General features: G+C 42.3%; 1 protein-coding gene across 1 annotated transcript; it reads left to right on the top strand.

Moving 5' to 3' along the window:
* Positions 1-611: 611 nt before the first annotated feature.
* LOC141053757 (histamine H3 receptor-like) lies at positions 612-27,506 on the top strand. The gene is made up of 6 exons (XM_073550804.1): positions 612-720; positions 1,098-1,195; positions 6,466-6,503; positions 6,764-7,008; positions 19,817-19,983; positions 26,790-27,506. The coding sequence occupies exons 1-6, from the start codon at positions 612-614 to the stop codon at positions 27,504-27,506; spliced, it is 1,374 nt and encodes a 457-aa protein (XP_073406905.1).
* The last annotated feature ends 51 nt before the right edge of the window (positions 27,507-27,557 follow it).

The following is a 27,557-nucleotide window of genomic DNA, read 5'->3' on the forward strand; positions in this document are numbered from 1 at the left end:
GAGCACACGTGGTCCCGGAGTTCTGGTGTGGTTGTATGACACGTGGTATCCGACGCCTGATCAGCACTGGTGTCACTGTCTTCGCCTTTGTATGGATTGAACATGAAGAGGAAGTCAGGGATCAACACAAATCAAAGGCAATAGCACAACAGGCTGAACTTGCTGGATAGCACATGGAACAGTGAGCACCAGGACAGCAAGCAGACAAGAGGAGCAGGAAACACCCGTATCAGGAGTGACACATTCTCTGCATTCTGATGATCTGCATTACATTAACACACATACAAAAATTAAATTACTGCAGCTTTAATGGGATTTATCAAGTCTCCAGTAATTTTCTGAATAAATAAAGTATTAAAAAGATTAAAATTTGGATCTTCCTAGTAATCCTTCTAGCTTCATCTCTTCTCTTCCTAGTGCAAGGTGATGACTAACCCCATTGCCCAAAGAAGATATGCCATAAGGAATGAAGAACAGCCGTCTGCATCCGTGACCATCCAAACCGGGGACAAAAGGAAAAGAGAAGAAAGACACAAGGCACTAAAAGAACTGTGCAACTACCTGGATGAAGAGGAAGACGAGGAAGAAAAAGAGGGGAAAGCAAGAAGATAATGCTGGATTTAATGGAAAGGGAAGAAAGACACAAGACACTAAGAGAACTGTGCAACTACCTGGATGAAGAGGAAGACGAGAAGGCAGCAAATAAGATCAAATTATACTGTAGGATCCAACAAGAAAAAAATCTAAAACATGCTGCATCAAACCAACCCTGAAATGCTTATAAAAATAGAAAAGAAAAGAAATTGATTGATTTTTTTATTCAAATATCCATGTTGATAAATCCCTTCACCCCAAAGCATGTTTTCACCTTCCTGACAAGGCCAATTTTTGCACTTTCTTGATTAGACCTAACTTTTTATAGCCTTAAAAGGGAGGCGCCATCCACAGCGCACCAGCAGGGCATGGCAGTGGGCATCATACAGTCTGGTGAGAATCTTAAACTAAGAACCTCATGTTCAGTTTTGTAAATTTTTGCCTAGTGGCATTAGATCAGCGTATGATTTTTGAATGTGCAGTCCATGTCTTTTTTTCTACAGTTCAACATATAATTCAGAAGTTTATGGCCTCTAGGATCCTAGCCAACTTCCCTGGACGTATCCACAAGAGAAAAGCAGATGATAAATTGATACGAATAGTAACCAAGAGCCCAGAACAATTGCCAAAATGATTAGAGTTGAACTGCAAGAACAAGATACAGGAGTGTCAGATTGCACCATCCGTCAAAATATTGGCCAAAGTGGACTTCATGGGGATACGATTGAGTGGCAAACAACTATTGAAAGCAAATCATAAAAATAGACTGGAATTTGCCAAAATGTATTTTGACAAGACACATAGCTTCTCGGAGAATGCCCTTTGGACATATGAGACAAAACTGGAGTTGTTTTGCAAGTCATATCTCTATGGTGTCAGCTGCAAAAATGAAGTATACACCATGTGCAGAATTATTAGGCAAGTTGTATTTGAGAGGATTATTTTTATTAGTGAATAACAACTATGTTCTCAATCAACCGAAAAGATTCAAAGATATCAAAGCTTAATATTTTTTGAAGTTGGAGTGTTTTTTTTTAGATTTGGCTATCTTAGGAGGATATCTGTTTGTGCAGGTAACTATTACAGTGCATAATTATTAGGCAACTTAATAAAAACCAAATATATACCCATCTCACTTGTTTATTTTCACCAGATAAACCAATAGAGCAACACAAAATTTAGAAATAAACATTTCTGACATTCAAAAACAAAACAAAAAAAATCATTGGCCAATATAGCCACCTTTCTTTACGATGACACTCTAAAGCCTTCCATCCATAGATTCTGTCAGTTGCTTCATCTTTTTACGATCAACATTGCATGCCACAGCCACCACAGCCTCCCAGACACTGTTCGGAGAGGTGTAATGTTTTCACTCCTTGTAGATCTCACATTTTATGAGGGACCACAGGTTCTCTATGGGGTTCAGATCAGGTGAACAAGGGGGCCATGTCATTATTTTTTCTTCTTTTAGACCTTTTCTGGCCAGCCACGCTGTGGAGTATTTGGATGCATGTGATGGAGCATTGTCCTGCATGAAAATCATGTTTTTCTTGAATGATACCGACTTCTTCCTGTACCACTGCTTGAAGAAGGTGTTTCCAGAAACTGCCAGTTTCTGGGAGTTGAGCTTCACTCCATCCTCAACCCGAAAAGGTCCCGCAAGTTCATCTTTGATGATACCAGCCCATACCAGTACCCCACCTCCACCTTGCTGGCGTCTGAGTAGGAGTGGAGCTCTCTGCCCTTTACTGATCCAGCCTTGGGCCAATCCATCTGGCCAATCAAGAGTCGCTCTCATTTCATCAGTCCATAAAACCTTAGAAAAATCAGTCTTAAGATATTTCTTGGCCCAGTCTTGACATATATCTTATGTTTCTTGTTGAAAGGTGGTCGTTTTTCAGCCTTCCTTACCTTGGCCATGTCCCTGAGTATAGCACACCTTGAGCTTTTTGATACTCCAATAATGTTGCAGCTCTGAAATATGGCAAAACTGGTGACAAATGGCATCTTGGCAGCTTCACACTTGATTTTCCTCAATTCATGGGCAGTTATTTTGCGCCTTTTTTTTATCAACACGCTTCTTGCGACCCTGTTGCCTATTTGCCATGAAACGCTTGATTGTTCGGTGATCACGCTTCAAAAGTTTGGCAATTTTAAGACTACTGCATCCCTCTGCAAGACATCTCACAATTTTTGACTTTTCAGAGTCCGTCAAAACTTTCTTCGGACCCATTTTGCCAAAGGAAAGGAAGTTGCCTAATAATTAAGCACATCTTATATAGGGTGTTGATGTCATTAGACCACACCCCTCCTCATTACAGAGATGCAAATCACTTGATTTACATAATTGGCAGTTGGCTTTCAAGCCTATACAGCTTGGAGTAGGACAACATGTATACAAAGGATGATGTGATCAAAATACTCATTTGCCTAATAACTGTCGCGATCCAGGTTGGATCTGACAGATTAAATGCACAAAGTAACCTTTTTTTTTCCCTTGGCTGTGTGCCAAAGTGTAGTTTTGCCCCCGGTGGCCATTAGGGTAATTGCACTTTGGTTACCTTAGTTTGTGCACTTAATTATGTAACAGGTGTGATAGCTTTATAAGAGAGTATCAGGTGTGTTGATCACTGTTGGTGATAAAGTATTCATTTGTAAGCAAGCCTGGGTGAAGGATGGAGCTAAAGGAGAGTCACGGGCAGCTCAGTGAGATTCCTGGAGTGTCAGCTATGGTGTCTGCAAGGAATGCTGGCATGGTGTGGTGGAGTCGCAGCTATGGTGTTAGCAAGGAGTTCATGCATGGATTGGTGGAGTGGTAGCTATGGTGTAGAGCTGCACTCAAAATGCTGGACTTGGTTGCTGAGAGCTGGACTCAAGCATGCTGGACTTTTTGGCAGAAAAGCTGGATTCATTTGCGGGACTCTGTTTCTGGACAGCTGCATGCAGGTGTGGACTCTGTTTGCTCCAAGGCTACACTATGATGCTGAGAAGGTCCGTTTCTGGACAGTGCACCCAGATGTCGGACACGGTTGAGGAAAAGATGCACGCAGGTGGTGGGCTCTGTTGCTGGGAGCGTAAGCAGCAGAGCAAAGCTAAGTGGTGTTCCCGTTTTGTCATTTTTCCTTATGTGTGTTTAGTGCAGTGGTGGGATTAGTTTCCGCACCGACCAATTCCCTAGTGAGGGTTTAGGTGCAGGGCGAGCTAGGGATATCAGGTATCCAGATCGGCGCCCTGTGCGGAACAGGCCTAGGGAACGTTAGGAGTGTAGAGACACTGACTCAGGGGAGTGCAGGAGGTCTCCACTTCCCTGTTCCCTATCACAGGGCCACCATTGTTATTGTTACCCAGGTTTTCCCTATTCCCTTTGTCTTATTGTATTAGCTACCAGCCTGCGGGCCACGTCACATAGGACAGTTATATGTGCCGCGTCCTGTTGCATCAGTTACCAGCCTGCTGGCCGTGTCACTCAGGACGGGGCACGTGACAATAATTCTGCACCCAGTGCACAAAGAATATTGTACATAGTGTGAAACATGGAGGAGGCTCGATTATGTTTTGGGGCTGCTTTACAGCATCTGGCACAGAGTGTCTTGAATTTGTGCATGATACAATGAAATCTCAAGACTATCAAAGCATATGGAGAGAAATGTTCTGCCCAGAGTCGGAAAGCTTTGACTAAGTCACAGTTCATGGGTCCAACAGTATAATGACCCAAAACATACCTAAAACATACAAGAATGGTTAAGAGCTAAGCATTGTCTATGCTGAAGTGGCCTCCTATAAGCCCTGATCTAAATCCTATTGAACAACTGTGGAGGAAGCTGAAACATGTAGTCTGGAGAAGGCATCCTTCACACCTGACACACATGGAGCAGTTAGCTCACAAGGAGTGGGCCAAAATACCTCTGGACAGGTCCAGAAGTCTAATTGAGTGTTACAGAAATCATTTGATTGCAGTGATTGCCTCAAATGGTTGTGCAACAAAATGTTGAGAAGGGTACCATCATTTTTGTCCAGTCCATTTTCATTAGTTTGTTTTTTTAATGTTTCTTTTGAACCACAATTCAAGAACAACGACTGATTTTCATTAGTTGATGTTTAGTAAATTTAAATTGAAAATTACATTTGTCAGTTTCAAATTATTTCAGTAAGCATTGTAGGATGACTTACTTTAATAGAAGTGTACTAACAATTTTGCCCCCATTTGTATGTCTTTTAAGTTTACGCTATCTTTGGTGGCTAGTGGTTTAACAATTAATGTCTCAGTTGTCTAGCGGGTCAATAATGCTTCTGACATCCATAGAATAAGTAGAATCATAGAATCATAGAATCGTAGAGTTGGAAGGGACCTCCTGGGCCATCTGGTCCAACCCCCTGCTCAAAGCAGGATTCGCTAAATCATCCCAGTCAGATGTCTGTCCAGCCTCTGTTTGAAGACTTCCATTGAAGGAGAACTCACCACTTCTCGTGGCAGCCTGTTCCACTCATTGATCACTCTAACTGTCAAAAAGTTTTTTCTAATATCTAATCTGTGTCTCCTCCCATTCAGTTTCATCCCATTGCTTCTAGTCTTTCCTTGTGCAAATGAGAATAAAGTTGATCCTTCTACAATGTGACAGCCCTTTAGATATTTGTAGACAGCTATTAAGTCTCTCAGTCTTCTCTTTTGCAAACTAAACATTCCTAAATCCTGCAACCTTTCCTCATAAGACAGGGTTTGCAGACCGGTCACCATTCTGGTCGCTCTTTTCTGAACTTGCTCCAGTTTGTTGATGTCTTTTTTAAAATGTGGTGCCCAAAACTGGACACAATATTCCAGATGAGGTCTGACCAAAGAGAAGTAGAGGGAAATAATGACTTCACGTGATCTAGACTGTATGCTTCTGTTAATACATCCGAGAATTGCATTTGCCTTTTTTGCTGCTGCATCACACTGTTGACTCATATTCAGTCTGTGATCTATTAGTATACCCAAGTCTTTTTCACATGTGCTGTCACTTAGCCCTATTCCTGCCATTCTATATATGCTTTTTTCATTTTTATTGCCCAGATGTAGTACTTTGCATTTCTCCCTGTTAAAAACCATTCTGTTAGTTGCTGCCCACTTCTCCAGTTTATTTAAATCTTTTTGAATCCTCTCTCTCTCTTCTCTAGTATTAGCTATCCCTCCTAGCTTTGTGTCATCAGCAAATTTAATCAGTTTACCCTCAATTCCTTCATCTAAATCGTTGATAAAGATGTTGAACAATACAGGGCCCAGGACAGAGCCCTGTGGTACCCCACTTGAGACATTCTTCCAACTGGATGTGCAGCCATTTATGACCACTCTTTGGGTCCGATCACTAAGTCAGTTATGAATCCACCTAACAGTTGCCTTGTCCATTCCATACTTAGTCATTTTTTCAATAAGGATTGTATGAGAGACTTTGTCAAATGCTTTGCTGAAGTCAAGATATACTATATCTACAGCATTTCCTTGATCCATCCAATCAGTGATACCGTCATAGAAGGAAATTAAGTTAGTCTGACATGACTTATTAGACATGTCAGTAAATAATAGCCCTCTTGTCTTGGGATCAAAAACAGCCCTAATGGGTTAGTAATAATATCCCATGGGTGATATGTCAGAAGAACCTTGTTGACTGTATCCGGGGATTTGTCAGCCTTGATTGAAGACAAGTTCATGACAAGAAGTAATTTCACACAAAGGACAGTGAAAAATGATTTCTGTTTCTTTAATTATATAATTATATTAATGACGATAGAACGCACCAGGGAAATATATGGATATTCTTTGCGATGAATGTTAACATGCTCTGTTTATTTCATATTATAGTTATTTTTTTTACTGCCTCTTCATTCATATAGCACAGATATATCAACACTTTGAATATTAGAAGATACAGGTATTTATGTATTTTTACTTTTTCATTATTAAAATCATAATAATTATTCAGAATATAATGGCAATATGTGTATAGGGCCGCACCTCTAGTCTCCACCCATAATTATAGCCCTATATAAATGAACAATCTCTTATTTTCACAAGTGCTTATAATGCAGTCTCATTCTGGTATGGTTTGGAGCTTTCCTATCAGGATCCAGCTTCAGAGGAAACGCCGGCGGCTAATGTCAGTTAAACATTCAGTATGATCATTCATTTTAGAATGGAAGTTGTCTATTTGTCCATCGTTGCTAATAATATTAGTGCTAATGGTTCTTTGGAAACCGATAAGGAATCTGATTTCTCTGGAGGCACACTGGTCTTCTTATACATTTTCATACCTCTGATTACTTCCATGACAGTACTTGGTAATACTTTAGTCATTTTAGCCTTTATTATTGACAAAAGACTTAGAAACCAGAGTAACTTTTTCCTTCTCAATCTCGCTATCTGTGACTTTTTCATCGGTAAGTCTTTAGGCAAAATGTATTAGCATTAAAATCCTGCTTAGATTAGAGAATATCTTTTTTTGTTACATTTTTTCTTTTAACTGCAACTTGTTAAAAATAGAAAATGATTAATGACGACTTTGTTTACAAAGTTGTATTCATTAGCATAGCATTATTATGATAATATATTATCATAACGTAATATTATGTTCTGCTGCAGTATTATTGAATCTGTCTTTTCTCTGATTATGCTGTAATGTCCAATCCTTGCTCTATCATAGAGTTCCTGAGCGCCGATCTCTGGGAATATTTCTGCAATGGGGACTTTATACTCACAAAAGCCTGTCTATATACACAATATGTGCATTTATAAGGATCGTTAAAGTACATTAGTTGTCCAGAAATGTTATCAAACAGGATGCTAAATATTCAATTTTGACAAAGTTTGAGCATTATCACCTTTATTCTTTTGTCTTTCTATTACATTGGCAGATTTTCTGCCAAATTCATCAGAATAGGAGCTCAATATTTATTGAATTGCCAGAAATTCAAACATGCTTATTGTTTCGCTCTTTTGGTTTTTATTTTTTAAAACTTTTTTTTTAAGTAAATAGTTGCATGATCCTTTTAATAAGCTTAAAATGTAGCACATTAATGTTCAACTGTCTAAAGAAAATCTGGACAGATTTTGTAGTTCCCTAGGGTGGTGGATTCAAAAATATTGTGACATTTTGAAAAGTGTCTTATGATCAATTAGGTTAAAAGTTCTGGATAACCAAAAACAGGCACATAATGCCAAAACAAAAAAATCAGATAAAGCCAGGTAAAATTAACTTGAAAAATGCAAATTAAATAATGAATAAGGCACAAATAAAAAAGTAATTATTAGAATCATTTTACTCCAGAAAAAGGCACAAAAGCAAAGCTGAATAGTCCCCTGAATTTATTTAATTACATGAGATCCTGCAATTATATAAGCAAAAATTAAGTACTATTTGTGAGGGATATCTTTCATGTACAGTGCATGTTGTGACCAGTTATATGGAGCAGGCTGAGGAACTGAGTCCCTATTATACAAGCAGATAACGACTGTGTTACACCTCTGGCATCTGCTTGTAACAGCAGTGATCAGTCCTAAAACTCCGATCACTAGTGTTAACCTCTTAATGGGAAATTGTCAGTAGGTTTTAGGCCCTTGATTAGAGATGAGAGAACCTGAACTGCAAAGTTTGAGGTTTCGGGTCCAGAACTGAACTCCAAACGCGGACTTCTCCTGGAAGTCTGTTTTACAGTTTGGGGAAGAGAGAGGTTTTCCAGCGCCAATGTTTGAGTCCACAATGATTTCAATAGGTTCAAGTTCGGGTACAGTTCTGGTACCCAAACCGAACTTTGGACTAAAGTCCGGTCGGACCCGAAGACACCAAACTTCTATGGGTTCACTAATCTCTACCCATGATGATTACTTCCATACCTTTATATTACAAATCCTTGTCTCATGTCTTGCAAATTGCCTCTTCAGAGAGAGAAAGAGGACTTGAACTCTATAGCGCCACCTGTTGGAAGTAGCAATCCTACAAGTCACAATGGACCCTTTAAGGAGTCTTGCAATATGACTTAGGATTAAAGCCAAATCAGAATCTCAATTTGCAGACACGGTGTTTGTGGTTATTGGCCCTCGTCAGTGCAAAGTCTGAGAACTGATTTGGCTAGGTGAGAGGCTCTGGACTGGGGTCTAAGGGGTAAGGTTTCTCCTTATGGAGAGTGACATAGCAGCTCTGGCTTGTCAAAGTAAGGAGGCTTATTCACCGTGCAATGCTCCTCTGGGAAATTTTATATGCAAATTGCCTTTACAGTCTCATGGCACAAGTAATTTCTAATATCCGGGTATTCGTACCGAATAACGGATTCAATGCAAGTCAGTGGGAAAGCCTAATATTTTTCTGCTGGACTCAACAAACAGGTCTGGGGGCTTGAGAAAAAAGCTGAAATGGATGGGAAAGTGCTAAAACTAAATGGGAACAGCATGGAGAAGATGACTGCATTCCTTTCTGACTCAGAGGAAAATAAAGGAAAAGCCAGCAATTCATCTGCCACATACAGTAAAATCACAGAAGGAACCGACAGGATAGAATAGACAAATTACGTACAGTATATACACATAGCATAAAAATATAAATGTCGGTGACACACACATATCTATATATAGTTGTGCTCAGAAGTTTACATACCTCGGCAGAATTTTTGCTTTCTTGGCCTTTTTTCAGAGAATATGAATGATAACACCAAAATGTTTTCTCCACTCATGGTTAGTGGTTGGGTGAAGCCGTTTATTGTCAAACTACTGTGTTTTCTCATTTTAAATCATAATGACAACCCAAAACATCGAAATGACCCTGATCAAAAGTTTCCATACCGTGGTGATTTTGATCTGATAGCATGCACAGAAGTTGACACCACTGGGTTTGACTGGCTACTAAGGTAACATCCTCACCTGTGACCTCTTTGCTTGTAATCAGTGTGTGTGCATAAAATCTGAGTGAGTTTCTGGGATCCAGACAGACTCTTGCATCTTTCATCCAGCCACTGATGTTTCTGGATTGTGAGTCATGTGGAAGGCAAAAGAATTGTCAATGGATCTACGGGAAAAGGTAGTTCAACTGTATAAATCAGGAAAGGGATACAAAAAGATAGCCAAGGAATTGATAATGCTAGTAAGCAGCGTTCAAACTGTGATTAACAAATGGAAAATTGGGCTCTGTAAAATCACAACCACAGGCAGGTAGACCAACAAAAGTTTTGAGCACAACAGCCAGGAAAATTGTTTGGGATGCAAAGAAAAACCCACAAATAACATCAGCTGAAATACTGGACTCTATGAAAACTAGCGGAGTGGCTGTTTCAAGATGCACAATAAGGAGGCACTTGAAGAAAAATGGGCTGTATGGCCGAGTCGCCAGAGGAAAGCCATTACTGCGCAAATGCCACAAAGTATCTTGCCTTTGTAAGGCAGTGATCGGTGTCACAGGTAGGGAGTGCTGTGCGTTCCCCCAGGATGCACACAGAGGTATATTGAGGTCATGAGAGTGCATTGCAGTCACAGGCATAGCTGTGGTTGCAATGAAGCGCAGTTGGCGTGAAACGGCCGTTGTCCATAGTTCACACATCTCTCCCGAGCCTATGCTTTTTATCTGAAAATAAATTCACTTCTTCAGAACGGTGAATGCCATCCCTTTTGTTCTCTTTCATACAACATAAAGTGAGTATAGGTCTTGAACATGCTGGTTGTCCAAGGCAGATTTAGGGAAAACCTAACCTAACTCTCAGAGAGATATGCAGCCGTAATGAATGAATCCTGCTTACAGGATTCCTCATAAGAGGCCACAAAGAGGGCTGCGGTAGTCTTGACTCACTATGGGTAAGCAGATTCATTCATTACGGATGTACACTCACTGGCCACTTTATTAGGTACACCATGCTAGTAAGGGGTTGGACCCCCTTTTGCCTTCAGAACTGCCTCAATTCTTCGTGGCAGAGATTCAACAAGGTGCTGGAAGCATTCCTCAGAGATTTTGGACCATATTGACATGATGGCATCACACAGTTGGTGCAGATTTGTCGGCTGCACATCCCTGATGCGAATCTCCCGTTCCACCACATCCCAAAGATGCTCTATTGGATTGAGATCTGGTGACTGAGGAGGCCATTTGAGTACAGTAAACTCATTGTCATGTTCAAGAAACCAATCTGAGATGATTCGAGCTTTATGACATGGCGCATTATCCTGCTGAAAGTAGCCATCAGATGTTGGGTACATTGTGGTCATAAAGGGATGGACATGGTCAGCAACAATACTCAGGTAGGCTGTGGCGTTGCAACGATGCTCAATTGGTACCAAGGGGCCCAAAGAGTGCCCAGAAAAAATTCCCCACACCATGACACCACCACCACCAGCCTGAACCGTTGATACAAGGCAGGATGGATCCATGCTTTCATGTTGTTTACGCCAAATTCTGACCCTACCATCCGAATGTCGCAGCAGAAATCGAGACTCATCAGACCAGGCAACGTTTTTCCAATCTTTTACTGTCCAATTTCGATGAGCTTGTGCAAATTTTAGCCTCAGTTTCCTGTTCTTAGCTGAGAGGAGTGGTACCCAGTGTGGTCTTCTGCTGCTGTAGCCCATCTGCCTCAAAGTTCGACGCACTGTGCGTTCAGAGATGCTCTTCTGCCTACCTTGGTTGTAACGGGTGGCAATTTGAGTCACTGTTGCCTTTCTATCAGCTCGAACCAGTCTGCCCATTCTCCTCTGACCTCTGGCATCAACATGGCATTTCCGGCCACAGAACTGCCGCTCACTGGATTTTTTTTCTTTTTCGGACCATTCTCTGTAAACCCTAGAGATGGTTGTGCGTGAAAATCCCAGTAGATCAGCAGTTTCTGAAATTCTCAGACCAGCCCTTCTGGCACCAACAATCATGCCACGTTCAAAGGCACTCAAATCACCTTTCTTCCCCATACTGATGCTCGGTTTGAACTGCAGGAGATTGTCTTGACCATGTCTACATGCCTAAATGCACTGAGTTGCCGCCATGTGATTGGCTGATTAGAAATTAAGTCTTAACACACAGTTGGACAGGTGTACCTAATAAAGTGGCCAGTGAGTGTATATCTCTCTGGGAGTTAGGTTATATATTCCACCTTAACCCCTTTACCCCCAAGGGTGGTTTGCATGTTAATGGCGAGGCCAATTTTTACAATTCTGACCACTGTCCCTTTATGAGGTAATAACTCTGGAACACTTCCATGGATCCCGGTGATTCTGACATTGTTTTCTCGTGACATATTGTACTTCATGATAGTGGTAACATTTCTTTGATATTACTTGCGCTTATTTGTGAAAAAAATGGAAATTTGGTGAAAATTTTGAAAATTACGCAATTTTCCAACTTTGAATTTTCATGTCCTTAAAACAGAGAAATATGTCACACAAAATAGTAAATAAATAACATTTCCCATATGTCTACTTTACATCAGCACAATTTTGGAAACAATTTTTTTGTTAGGAAGTTATAAGGGCTAAAAGTTGACCAGCTAGTTCTCATTTTTACAAACCATTTTTTTTAGGGACCACATCACATTTGAAGTCACTTTAAGGGGTCTATATGATAGAAAATACTCAAAAGTGACACCATTCTAGAAACTACACCCCTCAAGGTGCTCAAAACCACATTCAATAAGTTTATTAACCCTACAGGTGCTTCACATGAATTTTTGGAATGTTTAAAAAAATGAACATTTAACTTTTTTCACAAAAAAAGGACTTCAGATCCAATTTGTTTTTTTTACCAAGGTTAACAGGAGAAATTGGACCCCAAAAGTTCTTGTAAAATTTGTCCTGAGTTTGCTGATACCCCATATATGCAGGTAAGGCACTTTCTGGGAACATGGCAGAGCTCGGAAGCGAATGAGCGCCGTTTGACTTTTCAATGCACAATTGGCTGGAATTGAGATCGGACGCCATGTCGTGTTTCGAGAGCCCCTGATGTGCCTAAACAGTGGAAACCCTCCACAATTGACACCGTTTTGGAATGTAGACCACCTAAGGAATTGATATAGATGTGTTGTGAGCACTTTGAACCTCCAAGTGCGCCACAGAAGTTTATAATGTAGAGCTGTAAAAATAAAAAAATCATATTTTTTTCACAAAAATGATCTTTTTGCCCCCAATTTTTTATTTTCCCAAGGGTAACAGGAGAAATGGGACCTGAAAAGTTGTTGTGTAATTTGTTCTGAGTATGCTGGGGGTAAACCACTGTTTGGACACATGGCAGAGCTCGGAAGGGAAGGAGCGCCATTTGACTTGGCTGGAATTGAGATCAGATGTCATATCGCGTTTGGAGAGCCCATGATGTGCCTAACAGTGGAAACCCCCCAATTCTAACTCCAACCCTAAACCCAACACACCCCTAACCCTAATCCCAACCCAAACCATAACCCTAACCAGAAACCTAACCCTAATCCCAACCCTAACACTAATCTCAACCCTAACCCTAATCCCAACCATAACCCTAATCCCAACCGTAACCTTAACTCTAACTTTAGCCCCAACCCTAACCCTAACTTTATCCCCAACCCTATCCCTAACTTTAGCCCCAACCCTAACTGTTGTGATGAGTCCCCGAAGGAGGAAAAAAATCAAAATACTAGCTAAGTCCAGAAAAAAACAGAGAGGTTGGCAGCTATCGGATTGCAGACCCCTGAACCTATCCACAACAACTAGCAGTAGCCGTGGGGGGTTTCTACGGTGCCCTCGACCCCTCGATCACAGCCGGAGAACTACATAGCCTAAAGACAGAAAGGGGAAAAACTAAACTGCCCCAGAGAAGACCCCAAAGCAATAGGCAGCCCCCAACATATAATGACGGTGAAGCAAGATGAAAACACTAACATAGATAGAAAGATAGGTTGAGCAAATGATGGGGCCCAAGCTAACTAAATAGGACAGGATAGGAAAGCTGCTGTCTGCCATCCGCAAAAACCCTATCCAAAATGTGCCAACCGACTGATAGGAAAAACAGGCCCTGAAGTCGCTAGGCTTCAAAAGACTATATCAGCACTCAGGTATATTCTGAAGACAGAGCAAAAGATCCAGAGACAATAATGGAATTCAGCTCACCCCCGGCCAGGGATGGCAGAACTCCCAAAAAACAAGGCAAAACAAAAACAAAACTGAAGTGTACAAAGCAGAGCAGAAAAACTTAGCTTTGAGATGCAGGAATCAGACTGGTCTCCAAGAATCCAGCAGGATCACCAGCAAGGCAGAAGGGCGTCGGCTGCCTTATATCCAGTCCTCAATTCCAGCCACCCAGTCATCATCTAGCTGCCCAGGTGTTTGGTAATCAGCCTCACTACCTTCCTTCACCAGAGGAGGGAGTTCATCAGCCCTCAATGGTGAAGGGAAAAATGAACTCACAACACCTAACCTAACGTTAGCCCTAGCCCCAACCCTAACCCTAATGGGAAAATGGAAATAAATACATTTTTTTAATTTCATTATTTTTCCCTAACTAAGGGGATGATAAAGGGGGGTTTGATTTACTATTTATAGCAGGGTTTTATGTTTGGCAGCTGTCACACCAAAAGACACTTTTTATTGCAAAAAAATAGTTCTTGCATCACCACATTTTGAGAGCTATAATTTTTCCATATTTTGGCCCACAGAGTCATGTGAGGTCTTGTTTTTTGCAGGACGAGTTGACATTTTTATTGGTACCATTTTCAAGCACATGACTTTTTTTTATTCTGATTTTTGTGAGGCAGAATGAACAAAAACCAGCAATTAATGAATTTCTTTTGGGGGGTGGCATTTACACCGTTCCGCGTGTGGTAAAATTGATAAAGCAGTTTTATTATTCGGGTCAGTATGATTACATCGATACCTCATTTTTATCTTTTTTTATGTTTTGCCGCTTTTATACAATAAAATCTATTTTATAGAAAAAAGTAATTATTTTTGCATCGCTTTATTCTGAGAGCTATAACTTTTTAATTTTTTTGCTGATAATGCTGTATGGCAGCTTTTTTTTTGCGGGACAACATGACATTTTCAGCGGTACCACATTTATATATATCCATCTTTTTGATCGCTTGTTATTCCACTTTTTGTTCGGCGGTATGATGATAAAGCATTGTTTTTTTGCCTTTTTTAAAATGGTTGTTCACTAAAGGAGTTAACTGATGGGACAGTTTTATAGGTCGGGTTGTTTTGGACGCGGCAATACTAAATATGTGTACTTTTATTGTTTAGCTTTTTTTATTCAAATATTTATTTATTGATGGAATAAATATTTATTTTTTATTATTATTTATTTTTTAAAATATTTTTACAATTATTTAATTTTTTTTCATTTTATTCTTATTGTTACACCTTGTCCCACTATGGGACACTCATTTTGTTCAGGCTGATCGCTTCTATAGCATGCAGATCTGCATGCTATAGAAGCTGTCAGCGCTGCAGCTTCTATGTACTAACCTCAGAGAATTCCTTACATGCACTGCGCATGACAGGAAGTCTCTCTGCTCTGGTAACCTGGATGTCATCATGACGACATCGGGTTACCATGGGAGCGATCAGGACCCCGCGTCATGCCGTGGGGTCTCCGATCTAAAGGCAGAGGGGCTGTCAGAGCTGACAGCTACTCTACCTGCTCCCGGAACGCTGCGATCATGTTTGATTGCAGTGTGCCGGGGTTAAAGTGCTGGGAGCTGTCCGTGACTGCTCCTGGCACTTAGTGCCAGGTGTCAGCTGTGAGAATCAGCTGACACACAGCCGCGATCAGCTGTGCTCCCCCCGTGAGCGCGGCTGATCGCGATGATGTACTATCCCGTACATGGGCATATGAGCCCAGGGCACATGGACATGATAGTACAACAGATGTCAGAATGGGGTTAATAGCGTTCACCAGTTTGTTGCTGCCTTTTCTCATATATTAGTGATTCCTTCTTTCCTGCCCCCTTCAGTCATACCTTGACTCCCCTCCCCTCCTTTGCCTACCTTCATGTCTTTTCCATAGTCTTCTTTATGTTTGCTATTTATTGCTTGTTTGTTACAGTTTTTATATGAAGATCAATAAAATTTAACCAATTTGTGTCATATTTTGGTGGACTTTAATTTACTCCGTTTTCTTCTAGCTTGCTACATTATTGGGAATGTTCCACTTAATCATTATATTTCTACTGCACTTTGGGAGAGTGGGACTTTGATTTGCTCTCGGCCTCATTACAATTACCGTATATACTTGAGTATAAGCCGACCCGAGTATAAGCCGACCCCCCTAATTTTGCCACAAAAAACTGGGAGAACTTATTGACTCGAGTATAAGCCTAGGGTGGGAAATGCTCCATAGATTATTCCCCCATATGGTGTCCCCATAAGAAGCTCCATAGATTGTTCCCCCATATGCTGCCCCCCATAAGAAGCTCCATAGATTGTTCCCCCATATGCTGCCCCCCATAAGAAGCTCCATAGATTGTTCCCCCATATGCTGACCCCAGAAGAAGCTCCAGATTATTCCCCCATATGCTGCCCCCATAAGAAGCTCCATAGATTGTTCCCCCATATGCTGCCCCCATAAGAAGCTCCAGATTATTCCCCCATATGCTGCCCACATAAGAAGCTCCATAGATTGTTCCCCCATATGCTGCCCCCATGCTGCTGCTGCTGCATGTAAAAATAAAAAAAAGACATACTCACCTCTCCGTCGCTGGGTGTCAGATATCAGGTGCCGGTGTCACTGCTGGCACCTGAGATACTCACGTGTCCTGCGTCCATGGCTGCTCACCGCTATCTGCCATGTCATCAGTCAGTGACATTCAGACTGCAGGGGGCACGGCGCGCACTAACCACGTCACCGCGCCCTCTGCTGTCTGAAGTCACTGAACGATGACAGACAGCAGCAAGCAGCCATGGACGCAGGACAGGTGAGTATTGCTATACTTACCCGACCTGACGCTGTGTCTTGAGCCCCCAGCTTCTCCGCGCTGTCTCTTCCTGCCTTCAGCGGTCATGTGGTACCGCTCATTAAAACTCATGAATATGCGCATATTCATGAATTTAAATGAGCGGCACCACGTGACCGCTGAAGGCAGGAAGAGAGAGCACAGGGACAAGCTGGGGGCTCAAGACACAGCGTCAGGATGGGTAAGTATGACCTGACACCCCCGCCCCCCCTCCCCCTCTGACCCCCTTTGTATATGACTCAAATATAAGACGAGAGGGGGACTTTCAGCCCAATTTTTTGGGCTGAAAATCTTGGCTTATATTCGAGTATATACGGTACATATATCGTGTTTTTTATTATTGTTTCAGTATATATATATATTTAGACTGATAGAACAAAAGCTGGCAATTCAGCAGCCACGTACTGTAAAATCACAGCAGGAGCCGACAGCATAGAATAGATGGATTACATACAGTATATACACATAGAATAGATAGATATATAAATGTCAGTGACATATACAATTAGTGCAGTGTGTGTTTGCAGCTTACTGTACATGTGTTTAATTATTAAAAGATTATTTTTCTGAAAAAAAATTGTGTGGGCTCCTGCGTAATTTTCTTAACTAGCAGAGGAAAGCCAACAGCTGGGGGAAAATGTTTATAGCTAGGGATGAGTGAGTAATGAAATTCTCGGACTCGCTGTACTCGTTACGAGTACCTCCTAATACTTGGGTACTCGAAACGAGTAGCGAGTCCAATGTAAGTCTATGGGAAATGCGAGTAATGGGCTGTGTGTGTGTGCTGGGCTGGGCGGGGACTGTGTGAAGACTGTGCTGGCCTGTGCTGGGCTGTGCAGATACTGTGTTGGGACTGTGCCGGGCTGTGCGGGACTGTACTGGGCTGTGCCGGGACTGTGCAGGGCTGTGCGGGACTGTGCTGGGCTGTGCAGGACTGTGCTGGGCTGTGTGGGGACTGTGCTGGGCTGTGTGGGGACTGTACAGGGACTGTTCTGGGCTGTGCGGGACTGTGCTGGCTGTGCGGGACTGTGCTGGCTGTGTGGGACTGTGACAAGCTGTGCAGGACTATGCCGGCTGTACGGGATTGTGCTGGCTATGTGGGGACTGTGCAGGGACTGTGCTGGGCTGTGCGGGATTGTGCTGGCTGTGCAGGACTGTGCTGGGCTGTGCGGGACTGTGCTGGGCTGTGCAGGGACTGTGCTGGGCTGTGCGGGGACTGTGTGGGCTGTGCCGAATATTGCGAGGCGTGTAGTGAAATACTCGCCAGGATTTGAGTACCACGAGTACCGCATTACTCGCCGAGTACCGAATCCTAACGAGCATACTCGCTCATCCCTATTTATAACCTGGGAAGGGGGTAATACCCATGGAACTTCCCAGGCTATTAACATCAGCTCACAGTTGTATACTTAGCATTAACTGGCTATTAAAATTGGAGATCCCACAAAAAAATGATGTATGGTCCCCTATAATTAATAACTAGCAAAGGCTAGGTAGACAGCTGCGGGGTGATCTAAATAGCCTGGGAAGGGGCCATGGATACTGGCCACCCCCCTGGCTAAAAACATCAGCTCTCAGTCACTCCAGAAAAGGTGCATCTATAAGATGTGCCAATTCCGGCACTTAGCCTTGCTCTTCCTATTCGCCCTGTATCGTTGGCAAGTGGAGTGATAGTTTGGGGGGTTGATGTCACCTTTGTATTGTCAGGTGACATCAAATCCAGAGGTTAGTAATGGAGAGGCATCAATAAGACACCCCCATTACTAAGTACCCCATATTCATATTGTATAAAAACACAGACACTCAGAAAAAAGTCCTTTAATTGAAAGAATGACGCAGACTCCTTTAATAAATCTTAGTTAAACCATACTTACAACATCGCCCATTCCACAGATGCCATTATCTCCTGCAAAAGAGTTAAAGTAACAAACAACAATATTCCTCACCGTTCCGCCTTTCCACTTTTGCTGCGCTGTCATGGACATGACAGAGCGACAGACACCTGGTGTTCGGGCAGCCAATCACAGTAATGCCACACCAAAGATGGCCAGCCCAGCATGTTCATTGGCTGCAAACAAAGCGTCAAACATGCTGAGCGGATCACTCAAATATGCCGAGCCGAATATCAAATTACTCGCCGAGTAATGAATATCCCGAATACCGTACTATTTGTGCAAGTAAGGCCGGTTTCACACTAGCGCATTTTCAGCGCTCGCACGGCCGGGGGTAGCTCCGCCCCCGATCCGGCTCTCTGCCCGGCGTGCCCGCCCCTTCCTTGTAGCGCCGCCTCCTAGCGGACAGCGGCGCCTGCGATCGGCGCACCCTATCTTTAGCATAGGGTGCGCCGATCGTGCGCAGGCCGTGCGCTAGTTGCGCTTTGACCTGCGCTGCGCACTTTTGACGGTGCGCCGTGCGCGCCAAAATCAAACTTTTCGGATTTTGGCGCGCACGGCGCACCGTCAAAAGTGCGCAGCGCAGGTCAAAGCGCAACTAGCGCACGGCCTGCGCACGATCGGCGCACCCTATGCTAAAGATAGGGTGCGCCGATCGCAGGCGCCGCTGTCCGCTAGGAGGCGGCGCTACAAGGAAGGGGCGGGCACGCCGGGCAGAGAGCCGGATCGGGGGCGGAGCTACCCCCGGCCGTGCGCGCGCTGAAAATGCGCTAGTGTGAAACCGGCCTAACAAATAGTGCCGAATATATTCACTCATCACTACTTATAATACATTGGTGATTTGTTATGCCAATGAGCTGACAAATGCAGGTGCTTTGTTTGTACTTACACATTCCTGATTGACAGGTCAATATTCATTATGTCTTGCTTCCATGGCCAATATCTTGCACAGGCTTTGTGCAGTAATATCCTGATGACATTGTAAGAGCTGGAATTATCCATCTGAGCATGGGCTTCCTCTGGAAATGATGATGTCAGGTGGGGAGGCAGGTTGCAGAAATTGACATCTTGTCCAGTCGGCGACATCCCTGGGGGCTGCGCATGCACAGATGGATATTCCAGCTCTCTTATCATAATTAGGACATTTACTGCACATGCGTAAAACTTTAAGGAACACATAGAAATTTACAATACTATTTTTTTTGCAATAGTTTGTTTCACGGTTAGAAATCAGTAATAATAATTCTGGTCTTGAAAAATGGTAAATGTGTACACAGAAATTATTAAAAGACAAAATGCAGTTTGGTAATTTTTTATTATTTCATATAGCATATAACAGTCATTGTAACATATTTGTTATTTGGAACAGATGTAATAATACTTAATATTGATCTTGTTTTTTTTTTGCTCACAAGGTGCTTTCTGTATTCCAGTGAGTGCTTCATACTTCCTGACTGATAAATGGACGCTTGGGAACGTTCTCTGCAAAGTCTGGTTGGTAGTTGACAACTTTATGTGCACGGCTTCAGTTTTCAATATTGTTCTCATCAGTTATGACCGATTCCTCTCCATCACTATGGCAGTATGTGTTCCCCATTATATTAGTATCACATTATACTACATTCCTTATTTTTTTTGTTTTTTATAGAATATGTTAGAACTCCATATCCGAAAGATTGTCTCACTTACTGCATATTAAATGGTTTCTGCCAACTTTACCCATTTGAATAACATATATCACAATACTGAAATGTTTGTTTTAGCTCATTTTGAGGCCAACTACGTGCTGCAGCACATACAGGACGTAAAAGGTTATTGTTAAAAAAAAAGTTTTTAAGTAAAACTGTATTGTAAACTTTTTTTTTTTTAAATAACAGTTTTATTGAACATTTTCAAGCATTTGACCATTATATTGAAAAGAAACCTAAAACATCGAGAGAAGGGAAGCATACAAAAAAGAGTTTGGTTCTTCTGTTTTTGCAAAATAAATTTTTAGTGAAAACTAATTCACCCTATGATGTCCATATCATTTAAGGGGGCTTGTATTAGGAACATTCTTTACTGATCTGATAATACAAGCTGCTATGCCACACTATAGGGGAATAAATGTTATATTTTATCAGCTAAACTGCAACATAAGAATATTGTACAGTATAGTATAATGTGTAAAATGTGTGCCAACCTAAAGTAAGTAATGCATATCGCACATGTGGGAATGTCCGAGCAATACCCCTAACTTTAGAGCACTGCCGGATATCTACTGTGATGGAAACTACAACACAGCTCCGATAACTAGAATAGAGCAGTATTATATTTCCTGTAACACTTGCGGAAAATATAAAAGAAAAGAGAAAGCACATCATGTGTATATCAACCAAGACCATGATGAGCGGATAAGACAGGGGCTCACCTTCGTTGGTTGTGCAACTAGGCACATCCCTGTAGCTTGCATATAAATCTATGGGGCTGCTGCTCCACCCGCTGAACTCCCACAGTGTCCGAAAATGTGTAGGAGAAAGGATTTCTTGTTGGGGTGATCTTGTCAGCACAGTCTGCCTGACATTGGACATCTGTGAGCAGCACTGACAAGATCACACCCAAAAAGAAATCCTTTCTCCTACGAGAGAAAAATGCCACATGGTCACTGGCTCTTTGTCCTCCAGACTGCTTGAGTTCCCAAAAGTTGGACCTTTACTGATTACCCCTAGCAATATGCCGTAACTTTGAAAGGAATCTGTCATCAGGTTTTTGTCACATAATCTGGGAGCTACATAATGTAGAGACAGAAGCTATAATTCCAGTGATGTGTCACTAACTGAGCTGCTTGCTGTAGTTTTGATAAAATCACTGTTGCTTATCACTAGAGGTCTAGTAAACTTGTTGCGTGTTGTCCTCATTATTCATGAGCTCTGTATAACCCCATACCCACCGCTGACTGATAGCTTCCTGCCTATGAAGAACTCCGCATTTAGAGAACTGTTAGATTTGCAGCAAATAAAACAGGGATTTTATCAAACCTTCAGGAAGCAGCCCAGTGTGTGATACATCACTGGAATCAGGGTCTCTGCCCCTCAATCTGGAGATTGATTCACTTGAAATTATGGAAATATCCCTTTTTGATTCTATAGTTATACATGTAATATTCAACAAACAAAAAGATCTTTGCAGCCTCATGTTGCTATTGCACACTTGCAGACTTTTTTGTGCAGCGCATCAATCATTCAACAAAATAATTGTTCAATCCGAAATATTTCTTGCACTTCTTTACATACAAATTACAGTAAATGCAATTAGTTTATCTTGGTGTGTATTCACCCAAGTGAGCTGTGATTGGTTGTTATGAGCAACAGTTTTCCCACTCCACAACACCTCAGCAGACACTGACCGGGTGGGAGAAATCTAGCATCCCCGGGAACATAAGCTCCCAGCCATTGTCTGTCCCCCAGAAAGGAGCAGAGAGCACATGACAGAAATGAATCACCCCCTCCTCTATAACTGCCACGCTCTATCATTACCGGCGTACAAAATTGCATCATCAGCGGCCGCACACAAAGCCACCCTGCCAGGTTACATAACAGCACATCTCCAGGAACTCCCTTCTCAGCGCCATCAGCTCGGGACTATGGGATGGAGGATGTGTGATGGGTTTATGGGTATGAGATTATGGAATGGAAGATGTGTGATGGGTATATGGGCACATGACTATGGGATGTAGGATATGTATGATGGTATATAGGCACTGGACTATGGGATGGAGGATATGTATGATGGGTATATGGGCATGGGACTATGGGATGGAGGATGTGTGATGGGTATATGGGCACGACACTATGGGATGGAGGATGTGTGATGGGTATATGGACACGGGACTATGGGATGGAGGGTATGTATGATGGGTATATGGGCACTGGACTATGAGATGAAGGATATGTATGATGGGTATATGGGCATGGGACTATGGGATGGAGGAAATGTATGATGGCATATGGGCACGGGACTATGGGATGGAGGATATGTGTGATGGGTATATGGGCACAGAACTATGAGATGGAGGATGTATGATGCGTATATGGGCATTGGACTATGGGATGGAGGAAATGTATGATGGGTATATGGGCATAGGACTATGGGATGGAGGATATGTATAATGGGTATATGGGCATGGGACTATGAGATGGTGGAAATGTATGATGGGTATATGGGCATTGGACTATGAGATAGAGGATGTCGGTATATGGGCGCTGGAGTATGGGATGGAGGATAATCATTATAATTTGTTATAAATAACCACAGTTAGTTACCGTGCCCAGGCAACGCCGGGCTCTTCAGCTAGTAAATAAATATTTAAATTAAAAAAATCTAAACTATAAAAGTACACATATTTAGTATTGCCGTGCCTGTAACGACCCGACCTATAAAACTGTCCCACTAGTTAACCCTTATAGAGAGCACCATTAAAAAATAAACAAGGCAAAAAAACAATGCTTTATCATCATACCGCCGAACAAAAAGTGGAATAACACGCAATCAAAAAGACAGCTATAAATAAATATGGTACCGCTGAAAATGTAATTTTGTTCCACAAAAAACAAGCCGCCATATAGCTTCATCACCGGAAAAATAAAAAAGTTATAGCTCTTAGAATAAAGCGATGCAAAAATAATAATTTTTTCTATAAAATAGTTTTTATTACATAAACGCGGCAAAACTTAAAAAAAATAAATGAGGTATCGCTGTCATCATACTGACCCAAAGAATATAGATGCTTTATCAATGTTAACACACGTGGAACAGTATAAACGTCCCCCACCAAAAGAAATTCACAAATTGCTGTTTTTTGTTCATTCTGCCTCCCAAAAATCGGACTAAAAAGCGCTAAAAAAGTAATGTGCCCGAAAATGGTACCAATAAAAACGTCAACTCGTCCCAGAAAAAACAAGATCTCACATGACTCTGTGGGCCAAAATATGAAAAAAGTATAGCTCTCAAAATGTGGTAATGCAAAAACTATTTTTTGCAATAAAAAGCGTCTTTTAGTGTGTGACAGCTGCCAAACATAAAAACACGCTACAAAAACCCACTGTAAATAGTAAATTAAACCCCCTTTATCAGCCCCATAGTTAGGGAAAAATAATAAAATAAAAAAATGTATTTATTTCCATTTTCCCATTAGGGTTAGGGTTGGGGCTAGGGTTAGGGTTGGGTCTAAAGTTAGGTTACGGTTGAGGCTAAAGTTAGGGATAGGGTTGGGGCTAAAGTTAGGATTATGGTTACGGTTGGAATTAGGGTTAGGGTTGGGATTAGTGTTAGGGGTGTGTTAGGGTTAGGTTTGTGGTTAGGGTTAGGGTTAGGGATGTGTTGGGGTTAGGGTTGGAGTTAGAATTGGGGGTTTCAACTGTTTAGGCACATCAAGGGCTCTCCAAATGCGACATGGTATCTGATCTCATTTCCAGCCAATTTTGCATTGAAAAGTCAAACTGCGCTCCTTCCATTTCGAGCTCTGCCATGCGCCCAAACAGTGGTTTATCCTCACATATAGGGTATCAGCATACTCAGGACAAATTGCACAACTTTTTGGGTCCAATTTCTCCTGTTACCCTTGGGAAAATAAAAAATTGGGGCAAAAAGATCATTTTTGTGAAAAAAATATGATTTTTTTATTTTTACGGCTCTACATTATAAACTTCTGTGAAGCACTTGGGGGTTCAAAGTGCTCACAGCACATCTAGATAAGTTCCTTAGCGGGTCTACTTTCCAAAATGGTGTCACTTGTGGGGGGTTTTCACTGTTTAGGCATATCAGGGGCTCTCCAAACGCGACATGGCGTCCTAGCTCAATTCCAGCCAATTTTGCATTGAAAAGTCAAACGGCGCTCCTCCCCTTCCGAGCTCTGCCATGCGCCCAGACAGTATTTTACCTGCATGTATGGGTTATCACTGTACTCAGGACAAATTGTACAACTTTTGAGGTCCAATTTCTCCTGCTACCCTTGGTAAAATAAAACAAATTGGATCTGAAGTTATTTTTGTGTGAAAAAAAAGTTAAATGTTCATTTTTTTAAACATTCAAAAAAATTCCCATGAAGCACCTGAAGGGTTAACAAACTTCTTGAATGAGGTTTTGAGCACCTTGAGGGGTGCAGTTTTTAGATTAGTGTCACTTTTGGGTATTTTCTATCATATAGACCCCTCAAAGTGACTTCAAATGTGATGTGGTCTCTAAAAAAATGGTTTTGTAAATTTTGCTGTAAAAATGAGAAATCGCTGGTCAGCTTTTAACCTTTATAACTTACTAACAAAAAAAATTTGGTTCCAAAATTGTGCTGATGTAAAGTAGACATGTGGGTAATGTTACTTATTAAGTATTTTGTGTGACATATATTTGTGATTTAAAGGCATGAAAATTCAAAGTCGGAAAATTGTGAAATTTTCGCCAAATTTCCTTTTATTTCACAAATAATTGCAAGTCATATCAAAGAAATTTTACCACTATCATGAAGTACAACATGTCATGAGAAAGCAATGTCAGAATCACCAGGATCCATTGAAGCATTCCAGAGTTATTACCTCATAAAGGGACAGTGGTCAGAATTGTAAAAATTGATCTGGTCATTAACATGTAAACCACCCTTGGGGGTAAAGGGGTTAAAGAGTTGTCCACCCCCTTAAATCAGTGCTCCATCCTGAATTAAAGAAGAAAATACTTTTTTTTTTCAACGCTAGAAAATGTTTTGTTTATAGGTGTGAAAAATTGCATCTTCAAACCAGATCTGGGACCATTAAACATACCTATTTTCCTATTTTAAGAGTATTGGTTATTGGTTGCATCCATTGATGTAACATGAGGCATGCAGATGCAGTATTCGCAGGTATGCAGGATGCAGTAACGAGACGGAGGCGGAGTAAGCTTAAACGTAACTTTTATATAGGGGCTATTTGAGTAACTAGCAAGCTGACAACAGTTATCCTCGCAGGGATTCAAACAATAATACACAGATAACACGATATTAACTACCTGGTCGGAACAGGTAACTATAAGGCCGCGGTATGGCCGACTATAAGTCCAAGAACTATGATTAATCAACTATGACGTGTCACTTATCTTTCTCTGACGTCCGGCAGAGTGGTTGTAGGTGTCTATTCGGTGTCTCTGCCTCTGGGCTCAGCCGATGAGGAGTTGATGTAAGCTTCTTGCGTTCCCTCGCCCAGGTGGAGCGAGGGCACAGCAGGCCTCTGAAGAGTTCCTCAGCATTGGGCCTCCCAACTGAGGCGGGATGGCTGCGGCCGGGGGCCTGGACATATAGGCCATAGTCGCAGGCTGGAGTCGTGCCGCGGCAGCCGCGGATGGCAGCGGGCAGGCCGCAGCCAAGGGCCGGAGTCGGGCAGCGGCGGATAGCAGCGCTGAGGCCGATTCCAGCCGCGAGCTGGAGTCAGGCAGCGGCAGAAGCAGGTGGCAGCGGGCAGGCCGCAGCCGCGGACTGGAGTCGGGCAGTGGCGGCCGCAGGTGGCAGTGGGCAGGCCGCAGCCACGGGCTGGAGTCGGGCAATGGTGGCTGCAGGTGACAGTGGGAAGGCCGCAGCCATGGGCTGAAGTCGGGCCGCGGCGGACGCAGATGACAGTTGGCAGGCTGCAAACGCGGGTCTAAGTGTCGGGAGTGGGAGCACGGTCGTCCGGTCGGCGTCCCTCTGCTGGGCTGCTTGGTGCCGTCTGCTCGCTGAGGATGGTGAGTCACCCTCCAATCTCTCTGGTCGACGCTCACTCCCTCTGGCTCTCTGGTGCCACCTAGGCTTCCTGTTCCTTCTCTGCCATTCTGTAGTCTGCCCCCTGCTGGCATTCTGAGTTCCTTTTATACTTGCTCCGCCCCCACTTCTTCTAGAACTGTCTCCGGTCCGTCCTCTAATTATGTCCCCCGGAAACAGTTCCCCTAGGAAATCCCATCTCCACTATTCGTGCACCGACACCCACAGATCACCCGTAGAGACAGACATGTGGCATATATTTCTAGACCGCAGCATGTCAATTTATCTTCCAGAGACGCAAGACTCTGCAAGATAAATTTCACCAGTCCAATTTACAGGACGCGGTGATTCCGCACGGTTCAATGAACACATGCGGAATCACTTGCGTTCAAAAGCCAGAAGTTCTTTGGACGGAGCGGACATGTGCTGCATTCAAAGCGCTGCCAATTACTGACCGTGGGGACATAGCCTTATAGTGTTGGTCTTTTAATGTGGGCCAAATGGATCACAGCTCCAGGGGTCCAGGTGTGACTGTAACCCCAGCACCATCTATAGTTACATTCCATGTTTGCATCTCTTGATTTAATATCTACACTGTATCTTTACATGTATAAAGTGATTGTAATCACATTTTCCCTCCTTTTGTTTAGGTTGTATATCGCTCCCAACAGAGGAGCCATAGTCAGACTGCAGTTAAGATGGCTGCCGTTTGGGTACTCTCCTTTCTTCTATACAGTCCTGCTATTATTTTATGGGAATATGTAAATGGTGACCCTCTAATCCCAGATGGCATGTGTGTTGCTGGTTATTATTACAGCTGGCACTTTCTTCTTGGAGCATCCACCTTTGATTTCTTTCTTCCATTGATATGCATTACATTCTTTAATCTCAGTATATATTGGAACATTAAAAAGAGGAACAAGAAAATCCACCAAGTGGTTAAACCATCAAATACTCATCCACCAGATCAGAGTGGGACGTGTTCAGGGTTAAATATTATATCTAGTGGCAGAGAAGTAAAGGAAAGAAGACAAGAATATAGAAATGCATCTCAGCCATCCCTAAGTATTGACATCTCTGTCACAGAAAGCCGCACCCAAGCTATGAAGCTCTCCAGAGATAAGAAGGTTGCTCAGTCTCTTACAGTTTTAGTTTGTGTATTCGGGATATGTTGGGCGCCATATACTCTTCTCCAGACTATTCGTGCAGCTTGTCATGATGACTGTGTTGAATCTTACTGGAACCAAGTTACAAGCTGGATGTTATGGATTAATTCATCAGTGAATCCTATCATATATCCTTTGTGCCATAAAATCTTTTGCGATGCTTTAGTAAAAATGTTGCAGAAATGTAAAGTTTCATTGTGATAAAGGAATAATTGTATTTTTTGACCCTGTGCAGTAATACAACAGCATGTC

The sequence above is a fragment of the Dendrobates tinctorius genome, unplaced genomic scaffold (genome assembly GCF_039654945.1).
Source record: "Dendrobates tinctorius isolate UK_male_01 unplaced genomic scaffold, ASM3965494v1 ptg000171l, whole genome shotgun sequence".
NCBI classification, from domain to species: domain Eukaryota; kingdom Metazoa; phylum Chordata; class Amphibia; order Anura; family Dendrobatidae; genus Dendrobates; species Dendrobates tinctorius.